The 11,450-nt window shown below is 36.2% G+C and overlaps 1 protein-coding gene across 1 annotated transcript; it reads left to right on the top strand.

The window, feature by feature from the left end:
* The first annotated feature begins 5,918 nt into the window (after positions 1-5,918).
* LOC122085164 lies at positions 5,919-6,842 on the top strand. Its single transcript, XM_042653622.1, has 2 exons — positions 5,919-6,232; positions 6,505-6,842. Exons 1-2 carry the CDS (start codon positions 6,027-6,029, stop codon positions 6,626-6,628), a joined length of 330 nt encoding a protein of 109 aa, XP_042509556.1. The 5' UTR covers positions 5,919-6,026; the 3' UTR covers positions 6,629-6,842.
* Positions 6,843-11,450: the final 4,608 nt, after the last annotated feature.

The raw sequence follows: 11,450 nt of genomic DNA on the forward strand, positions 1-11,450 counted from the left end.
GGTCATGCTCATGCTCATGATCACTCTCATGCTCACGCTCATGCACATACTCATGCTCATAGTCCAACAGCAGCAATACCAGTATCAGCACCAGAAGAGACCCCCAAAGCAGCGAAAGCTGAAGCTCCCAGCCCTGTCTAGAGAGCCCAAGAGGGTTGCATAAGGGTCTTCACTTCTGCAACTGATGTTAATTTGAGGGGACGTCGATCGCCTCAACCTTAGTGCTCTCTTTTAGTTTTATAATGATAAACCTATTTTGGTTGTAATTGATTCCTTGTTTAATGTTAGGAACTGATTTCTTAACACCTTGCTGCTGAAAATGCAGTACGAAGGAATTAATATCATTATTAAATGCACGTACCTCGAGTTTGGTACTTTAAAGCATCTTTTGCCTTCCTTGTGAATTACTATTATTATTAAGGAAAAAGGATAAAGTATGCTACTCACTTGCTTGTTGTGCCTTTGCATAAAAATTGGTATGTGTGAAAATACTACGCAACCTCCCATTTCATGTATACATTAGTGCAATGTAGGGGTGTCAATTCCAAGCCTGTATCGATAGGTTCGATCTAGTCTGATACGTTTATGATCCGACTTAGACCGGCTTGATTAATAAATGTGTCGGGCTTGAGCCCGACGGGCGTCTGATCGGTTCGACACATTTACAAGCCCGGTTTGAACCGACTCCTTTAAGCCCAACCTAGCTTGACCCGTTTAATATTATTTGTATTTTTTTTTTTTTTTAATACTATTTGTATTTAGTCATAAGGTTATGTGATATGTACAATTGAGATGGTGGTAATTGTTCTATGAATATTCATTTTTTTTTATACATAGTTTAATTGATTTGAACTTAATAAACTTGAGTTATGTAGGCATAGTTTAATTTATTTGAGTTTCGTGGGTTAAAGATCGAGTATTTTAGTAATTTAGTTACTTTGCGCATCTTTGGCTTAATTCAATTTAACTATGGGATCTTTTTCTTTGCTATGCACATCTTTGCCTCACTTTCTTAGTATTCTTCTTCAAGCACATTTAAGAGACTAATTTTAAAAAGGATCCATTTAAAGCCCGTTTAAAGTTAAATAGGTCTATAGCCAGGTTAAGGCCCAATTAAGGCCCATTTATAGTAACCCGATTAAAGCCCGAGACCAACCGACCTGATTATTAACCGTACCATTTTCCCCAAAGCTAGACCCGTTTACTTAAACGGGCATTCACGGTGTAAGGCTTCCAAGTGGTCAAGCTTGATTAGGCCCGACTGAGACCGGCCCAGCCCGACTGGTTGACACCCCTAGTGCAATGGTTGTACATACAAGTAGTGTTCTTTAGTCCAACTTTAGCTGTTATTATATACCCCCAAAAAATAAAAAAATATAAGAAAAAGACTTTGGATTGTATATAGGTTTAATTTTGTGGTTCATATGGACAATATGCTCCTCCTCCACTCAGTGGATTTTCTTCTTTGTAATTTCAGTGATCACATTAGTAGAGGGTTTGAGGTGACCAATCTTGCAGTTGAAGAGAAAGAGACCAACAATTGACTACCCATACACCAAAATTCGAGTTTAGGTCAAGTCTTTGTACGAAAACCATTCTTGTACGGTATGTGTTCCACATTTGAAATCCACTCAATGTGAAAGCATGTTGTAAGAAGATAGTGATTGAGTGGATTTCATGTATTGATCAGGCATCGTACGAGAATAATTCTCAAACAAGAACATGATCCGGACTCTCAAAGTTCATGGCCAAACTCAATTTCCCCATGTTCTAGACATTTTTCATAAATCATTTAAATCTTGATCCAAATGGATATGTAAATATCCTATTTGATGTAATGCTTTGATACTAAAACTTATCGAACGAGTCAAGGATGATGTACATGGACTATAAGTACCCTCAAAATTTAAATTCCAATGAGGTTTCAATGTGACAAAATTTAAGATTAGAGAAAAGGTTATAATAGCATTAAAGCAAGTCAGAGGTTGATGTTAGGGTTGCACTTCTCTACGTCTTCCATCTCTGCTTTAAGAAGTTCTTTCAATCAGGTGCGTAGCTATGTTTCTAGACTCTAGAGGCACCGATTGGGCACGTATTAGGCCATGCCCATGGAGGTTGAGGCCTCGATTGGCTTGTGATGAGTATGAAACTTGTCCAACACCGGTTTTGATTCTTTTTTTTTCTTTAGTGACTTCCACTTATTAGGTTTGATTTGTCTGAGTCGCCAGATTTTGAGAAAGTTGAGTCAAATAAAAAATTGATTTTCTAAATATGCTCGTGACTTGTATAAATCTATAAAAAGTTTAATATTTTTTGGGGAGCTAGAGGACAACGTAGGGATCAATGGAATCGCACGTGGAAGCATTAATAATTGCGGGATTTTTATCTTTTATGTGCCATAGGGTGGTCATTTTGCCCTTCTAAGTTTCTTGGCACAGAGTCCATATGGTTCTTTTTTTTTCTATTTATTGGGAAAAAGAATGCTGACTGGTCTTGTTCCCTGTGCCCTCTGAAAGGGTCCCAAGAAATGACCCTTGCCCCCCTATGTGCTCTCTGGTGGATATCAATGTGTGCTCCTCATTGGAGGGCATAAGGAACATGACCGGTTTGCATTCTTCATCCCTAATTTTTGTGAAGATAAAGAACTATATCCATCCGTGTTCCCCACACCCACACATGGGGAAGTGGGGATGGGCTATGAAAAGATGCCCTTGCCCTTGTCTGTGCCTCCACTTTCCCATGTATTTGGATGTGCAAATGGGCAGAATTCTGTTTCTCTTTTTTATATTGAATAAATCTGCATGACTCTTGACCATGTTTCACCAATTATTGACTCAACTCATTCGAATAAAAAATTAGATTTCCAACCATGGATTTGATGAGAAATAAAGTCCTTCTTTGTTAGAAAATAAAATTATTAATATTATCATTATGGGGACAACTGCTATCACAAATGGCTTGACGCTAGTGCTGTGGAGCCTACCTAGTCCTTAGGAGGAATGCAAAAATGTGGCATCAACATACACTCAAAATTTTGGCACCAAACATGTAAAAAGATTTTTGTATTTGACTATGAAATAAACATTAGTTAAGATCATATTTAGCAAAAATAAGAATGAAAAAATAATAAAAATAGACAGTACGAGTTTTAAATGGTAAAAACTTCAAACAGTACTAAAAAAAAGGGTTTTAATGTGTAGAATGTAGATTAAAAAAAAAATCATTATAAACATATAAATATGAAATTATTATTATATGAATATCAGCATCATCCAACATTAATGCATACACCATAGAGAAAAAAAAAGTCCGAAAATCTCGTGGAGCAATATGGCTTGACTATATTATTATTCATTATTGTCAACACAATCTTGGAGTGATGCATGCATATTCAGTTGAGTTGTGACTTGTGAGTTATCACTTCAGAAACACTTTTCAATAGATATATTAGTTTATAGCTCAATTCTCAGGGTTCATGCATTGTATTTGAGTTAATATAATAAGAAATGTAATCATTCGAGTCAGCTTCACAATGGCAAAAGAATCAAGTCGATTAGTGTTCGAGAGAGAGAGAGAGATGGTCAATTATGTAGCCATTGTGTTTAACAAGTATAATACCTAAAACAACCTAAAAAAAAAAAAAGAATGTGTTTGAAACGCATTTTTTAACAGAAATACTAATTGTTTGCCATTGTTTCCAATATCTTACAAAAATAAATGGAAAAATGCATTTAAAAGGATAGCAAAACGAAAATCAAGTTTTAAATGAGTTTTTGCTAACTATAGTTAAATCTGATGTTGATGATAAATCTATTGGTAGAGAACAATAGAAATTCTTAAACAAAATATCACTAGGATAAGAAATGAAGAAAAATTGTATTCCTCGATACTGTATATATATGATCAATCTATTCCTAGAGAACCATAGAGCTTTTAAAACAAAATATTATTAGTATAAGAAGTCAAGAAATTTAGAGCTTCCAGGATTGAGAACTCGACCCATCAAAGACTCTCTCTCTCTCTCTCTCTCTCTCTCTCTCTCTCTCTCTCTCTCTCTCTCTGTGACGGTGGCAAACTCCTCGGACACTCAGCGGTAAGGGGTGCAAGTTTGGCTCGGCAAGCCCAAGCCCACCCTGAGCCAGGCCTGGGCTTTGAAGTTTGGTATTGGATTTCTAGGGCTGAAGTAGGGCCGGTCTTGGGCTGATACAAAATATTGGATTATGCCCGATTATAATAAGACTTTATCTTTTGGCCCAGTAGGCTTTGTCCATGTCAAATGCGGGGTTTGGAATGCAAATCATAGAGCTGGGGTCATCAGTCTGAGACAAAGTTCTAAAACTTGGGATCTGTCAAGATTGATACCAATCTGGATCGGCTTAGATCGAACTCTATTAGACAGATTTATTTTAATTTTTGAAAAAATTACATGATTACCCACTTCTGGGTTTCTCTTAAAAAAATTACCCATCAAAAGTTTTAGTTAACAAAAATACCCAAAATTAGGTTTTCCTTTACAAAATTACCCACTTAAAGTTTAAGTTAACAAAAATACCTAAAATTGAGTTTGAGTTTACAATACTACCCACTCAAAGTTTTAGTCATAAAAAAATACATGATTATATGTGGAATATGAAGAATCACTATTTTGGGTAGTTTTGTAAACCCAAACCTGATTTTGGCTATTTTTGTTAGCTAAAACTTTGGATGGATAGTTTTGTAAACTCAAACCTAATTTTGGGTATTTGTGTTACCAAAACTTTTTGTGGGTAATTTTGTAAAGGGAAACCCAAAAATGGGTAATCATGTAATTTTTCCTTAATTTTTTTAATAAAAATAATTTTTTATTGTATTTTTACCACTGGCCTTATTTGTGTATTGAGATCAGATCGGTCAGGATCAGGGATTGATAAGACTGATATCAACCTGATCCGGCCGACGCTGACCAATCCAATAGTTCAGCTAGTCAATCTGCTAATGTCTGGGACTGGAGCTAGAGGGAGGGATGGAGAAGGTGAAGATGATAACTCTCCTCTTTTCTTCATCTAAAGAAAGGTCCAAAATAGGTTCTCCAGTTATTTTGAAACCCTAACACTGGCAGCTCTTTAAAATGAATGAAATTTAGCTGCAACCACTATGGCATCCAAAGAGTGATGAAGTGAATTTGGGAACCCCAGAGTGAAGTGAATTGTTCTATTTCTTTGGCTGCCAGCTAGGGGTTGCAGCTATTTGACTACTACCTGGGTAGCAACAAAAAAAATATTCCCCTCTGAAACCTTTATATTACAAGCTCCTCTTATTAAGTTCTCATCATCTTAGCTTAGATGCACCAAAATGTTCAATAAAATGGAGGCAATCCTCCACCAAATAACAAAAGAGAACTAGTTTTCTCCCAAAGAGATTATCTTCTACAACACCATCACTTTCTACAGTTATTCACGCTTGTCCAAGGAAGCTCTACAAACCCACAATCGGTTGCATGGACTTTTTCCACGAAAAACGGAGAAAGGAAACTCAAATGAAAGCTAGTCAATCAAGGTCAATCCGATCCAATCGGATTCAATCAAGATCAATCACAGCCGAGCTAGACTAGGCTAAGCCCAACAGGGTTGGGCCGCTATGCATCAACCCACACATGTCAATACACTCTCAATTGCCATGATATTCTGCCACATAAGCGGTTGAGTTGGTTGGATAGAGAGGTTCTGACCCCATCAACCATGTCTCAATTTTTTTGTGGATCGAGAGCTGATCATATGGCCAAGTTTTTCCTTACCCTATCCTGAATGGTTCAAAGCCTTTTGAAGCTTCTTGGGGTTTTGAACATTTCTCCAAACCCATTTTTAGGTTTTGAAATTGAAAGAGAGAGATCCTCTTAATTCGCCACCCCAAACCACTCACACAGTATAAATAAACCCCTCTCCTCTCCCTTCCATAGCACAAGAAAGAAATAAATAAAACAAATAAACAGAAGTCCACATACAGTGAGAGAGAGAGAGATCAGTTTCTTGTTTATTTCTCAAATAAAGATGGCAAAGTTAGTGGCTTGTGCTCTTGTTTTGGCATTGGTGTCCTTATTGTTGCTCAACTCGGTTTACGCACAAGTTCCATTTGACGAAACAAGGCAGCACCTTGACGAGGCCACCAAAGCTGCGGGCAATGTTGCCGTAGATGTGGTGGACAAAGCATCAACCGCCGCTCATGAAGCAGGGAAAACCTGGTCTTCATGGCTCGGGTCAGTTATCTCTCTTTTTTCTCTTTTTTAAGTCTTGATCTTCTCCCCACATGGTGATTCATTCACATGAGATTCTATCATTCATAGGGTATTAGATCACGAATTATTTGAACATTATTTACTCTTAACTTGTGGATTTTTTCATCTTTCAGTTTTTTCTTGTCGTTGTCTCTATTTAATCTCTCAGTTATTTTATAGTTTAGTATTCCACTTGTAATTAACTTAGATGGAACTGACTCCATATATATTGGTTAAATTTGTGTCTTCTTTAGAGGTTTCTTTTCAGATAATGGACCTCACTCAAATGACCAAGGATCAGCATCAGCCCAAGCACAAGCCCAAGCACAAGCACAAGCACAAGCGCAAGCGGGGAACAGTGACGGAAGTCATGCCTAGAAGATCAAAGGGCGTCGTCACCTCAACCTTTTTAATTGGGGTTTCTTAATTTTGTTTTATTAGTATTACTACTACTACTATTATTGTTATGTATAAGGAATTCAGTTCCTTAATCTGATGTTGGGAACTTGTAATTCATAGGTTTTTCGCAAAAATGTGAATTTAATTCCTATAATCATAGTTAATATAATAAAAACATGTTTTTCTTCTCTTATGTATTGTGTACCAGTAACTTGGCATTTCTTATTCCCCTCCCCCCAAAAGAAATAACATTTCTTGTTACATTGAGCTTGGGAGGGTACTCATTTAAAAAAAAAAAATTAAATTAAAAAAAAAAATTTTTAAATGAATCACACCAGGATGAATAGAGAATTTTTCATCCAAGATCATGACACTAAGACTAAACTTCTGGAACTGTGAATCTTATAACCTCATGTTTTATCCTTCTAAAATAACATTTTTTTTTTCAATAAAGGCAAATCATGTCATTTCACATAAATACACATTAAAATTTTATATGATAGAAAATACTGCATTAAATGATTGTCAACATTTTGAAAATCCTTTTTACCCCACAAGCTAAGGCAATTAAAAAAATGTTGCAAATTCTTAGTTCACCACTCTGCTGCCAAAAGTTACACAAAAACATATTAAGGCACTGTTAATTTAGGAAAAGAACATTTATGTATAAAAGTAGTATCTTTCTTGCATGGGAATTGTATTATCAGGCAAATCACCATATATATTTTTTAATAGAATATTAATTAAAATTAAAATTCTATATTAATCACCCCAAAGAAACATTTTACATATGGCCATATGACCATATATATCTTCTACAAAATTTTGATAAAGAAACAAAAAGGCATATTTCATACAATGAAAATATACTAAGAGAAACCCTAAGAGGCAATATTTAGTTAACCCAAGGGGTAGTGCAGTTGGGGTGCAACAAACTTGATACGAGCCGTAAACTCGAACGTCCTAAGTTCGACTCCCACTAGGTACACCTTGGGCCACTCACACGGGGGTGTTTAGTGCTTTTCACTACTTTCAGTGAAAGTTGAATGGTTCTCATTTAACCCCGGTATGACTCAGTCCATGCAGTTGTGGGGTCAGTATGGGCCCGCAGGACTAGTCAAGCCGAAGGCCTGGATACTCATTGTCAACAAAAAAAAAAGATAATATTTAGTTAAAAAATCATGACAAATCAGCATATGAAACTTACAACAAATCTATTGTTGTTTTATGGTTGTCCTTGTTGGCAACCCGGCCACGTGATAATGATGACGTAGCCAGTTTGAGTGACATAGATGGAAATGATGACATGACAGTGTCCAATGTCACCAATGAGATAATATAGCCATATGGTATGCATGGGTGGTTTGATACATCCTCAGTAGGTGGCGCGGGTTTCTGGGTCAAAACTGGTAAAATTGGTCTATTTTATGCTCAAGTGCATTTTCGGTAGTGAAAATGATATTTTTGGAAGATCGTTTCTTCATGAAAATGATATATTGTAATTTACCTAGTCGATTACATCTAATTTCATCGCATTCTGATACCGTATGAAGAAGTTACAATATTTGTGGCAGTCAAAGGTATTTTCGGCATTGAAGATAAATTTTTTAAAAGAAGTGTTCTCCATGTAATGACACAACAAAAATTCAATCTTTCCAACAGTTCTGATTTCATCGTGTTTTAATTCTGTATGAGGAATATGCATCATTGGAAATATCTAGGGGCATTTTGATCTTTTATATGGTTGAGTTAGATGATTGGGTCTCCTAGAAACTTGTAGAGCGTCAAGTCGCGGTTTCAACACACTTCATTTCATCTCGATCGGATATCGTATGAAAAAGTTACATATGTTTCCGTGAAGTCCATTCGAAAAATCAAACCAGAAAATCAATAGATATGCTCTCGGTGTTGGGTGGATTTTCCAAATTTTTATTTTGAAATTTCAGGGGCTTTTGTGTAATTTTGAGATTTTGAAGGTCTTAGTTGATAAGGGGTGTTAAGCACTGGAAATATGAAGGCAGGGGCTTATGTGTATATAAGAGAATCAGAATGATCCTTAATACACGGTTCAGATTGAGCCACGTCGGTCAGATTCAGATATGACGTTTCGTGCAAGAGCTTCCGTTGAAGATGCTTACCCGAGACTTCTCATTGGTTGAGTGTATTAGATATGATGGTCTGGCGCTACACCATATTGCATTGACTAGTGTGTGTCACATGTGCATCATCACCGAAGCTTAGATTCCAATCCCTTAGATCTGGATCAACTAAATCTTATAGATCAGATCTAATGGTCTTTAAATGTTCTCCATTATGGGTTAAGCCGACATAGATCTGGAATCTGTCCTGACTTGGCCAATGGTAAGTCGACAACACGTCTGACAATGTCAGCGCCTTTGTCACTCTGACGTCATCTTTGACTTTGAGAGATTCATATCCTATGGTTTAGATCTATTGTCCATTGGTTTAATCGAATGATTCATATTAAGAGATGCCTTTTGATGAGATCTACTACCAGATCTACACCGTTGTTGCGCGTGCCACCGGTGTAGCCTACGCTACTCCTACGAAGATTCCATTTCAGGCCACGCCTACGTCATATCTCCCTCATTTTAACTCAGATTTCGGTGAACCAAGTTGCTACTTCTTCATTTTTTCAAGACCTACACCATGGTAGCAAGAAAAATGAGTTTTGAGTGAAGGAAGGCTATGATTCTGGCAAAAGAAGCTTCCCCCTCTATATTGATCATTGAATGAACATGAATACTTAATGATAAATGTTCTTAGGCCATTAAAGGAGGTAAAAGAGGTGGTTGAGGTGTGTCAATGATACATTAACTCAAAGCCAAGGAGGAAGAGAAGAAAGTAAGGATGTGTTTGCTTTGAAGAGCAAGAAGCCAAGGAGAGAGAATGTGTGAGCATCAAACTTGTCAGTACATGTTTTCAGTCATCCCAAGCAATCGGTTGTGAGATTTTCTAACCTTTGATTTACATTATATATATGTATGTATGTTAGGATTACTTTTGGATGAATGTATACATGCTAGATTAGTTGTAGATGAACTGTAAACATGCTAGCTAGTTGTGGATGTATATGTTAGGCAGAGCTTGACTGTAGAGTATTGATATAAGCCCAATTAATTGTATTATTTATTAAGTGCTTAATGGGTGCTAAGCATTGGAAGTGGGTGATTCCGTGTAGTAGGTGCTACACATTGTACCGGCACTGCAAGTGTCATCTCAGCTTCGGCTTAAGAAAATTGAGTGTGGATGCTCCCGATTGTAGGTACAGTCAAAAGTAGTGTATTGAGTAGGTACGAAGCTTTTACAGGCACTAATCCGAGGATATAGGTAAATTGCCGAACCTCATAAAAACCTTGTGTTGTGGGTGCTTGTTGTTTGTATTTCATATTGAAGTGCGTGGAATATGAAATAGATGTGTACACTTGGAAGTGTCTATGAGAGACTGAGTGTGTATACAACTGTGTGTAAATAGGGACAGGTGTATTAGGTTTTTCTTGACCAGACATCGGACAGGTTTTTGAGGATCGAAATTTGACTCACTGATTCAACCCCCTCTCAGTGACTGCAGGGTTACAACATCTATAACATATAATAATGATAAATAAGCTAAATGGCATAAAATTCAAACGATTAAGAATTAGATCAAAATAAGAGTTTATTTTCGGTAGTTTGGGATTCTCGTGCTTACAGGTTTGAGACACATTAATGATGTAGGAATTAAGTCTTAATGTAGGTATCCATTTCGGGTGGGAAAAATCTGAAAGTAGGATGACAAGTTTCATTTTCAGAAAAGCTTTCTCAAAACATGTCATACAATTTAATCACATATAACACTCCCTCCTACAACAACCCAAAATTGTTGTCAAAAATGTGTAAAATACCCTGTTTACCAAAAAAAAAATACCCTCTCCTAGCCACCGTACATCATGGGGTTTATCCATTAACTCTCTCTCTCTCTCTCTCTCTCTCTCTCTCACACAGGAGAGGGTTCCCCTGTTGCTAGTGTGCAATTTCGAGCATTAGAGGAAGATATTATAAGAATTCTAAAATAAAAGAGAGATATATAATACATTTTATAGGAGAGGTTGCTACAATAATCTAAGTCTTACAAAGGATGCCCGTGTGCAATTTCAAGTTTTAGTTGGTGGTGTGCAAATCTTTTGTCCTAATTTATACATTCCTTAACAATTGCATGAGAATTAAATGCCTAGTAATAGCCATGATAAACACAATATTAAAATTTGGACCCAAAGCCTATTTATTAAGTGGGGTTGAGTTCATCATTCGGGTATTTTGGCATTCATAAACAATAATGGGAAAAATAAATTGTGAAATGAAAATAAAGTACTTTATAATTTATTCTTCTATTAATTCTTTTAATTTGAGGGGTTGTGGTGCATGAATTTGGGGTTGAGTTCATCATTCGGGTATTTTGGCATTCATAAACAATAATGGGAAAAATAAATTGTGAAATGAAAATAAAGTACTTTATAATTTATTCTTCTATTAATTCTTTTAATTTGAGGGGTTGTGGTGCATGAATTTGGGGTTGAGTTCATCATTCGGGTATTTTGGCATTCATAAACAATAATGGGAAAAATAAATTGTGAAATGAAAATAAAGTACTTTATAATTTATTCTTCTATTAATTCTTTTAATTTGAGGGGTTGTGGTGCATGAATTTCAAGGAAAGGAGAGAAGTACATATAGTAACAATAAAGTATATTCAACTTCATAATTGATGTTGGTCTTAATACCACAATAATCTCTAAACAAA

This window comes from Macadamia integrifolia, chromosome 7, assembly GCF_013358625.1.
Source record: "Macadamia integrifolia cultivar HAES 741 chromosome 7, SCU_Mint_v3, whole genome shotgun sequence".
Taxonomy (NCBI): domain Eukaryota; kingdom Viridiplantae; phylum Streptophyta; class Magnoliopsida; order Proteales; family Proteaceae; genus Macadamia; species Macadamia integrifolia.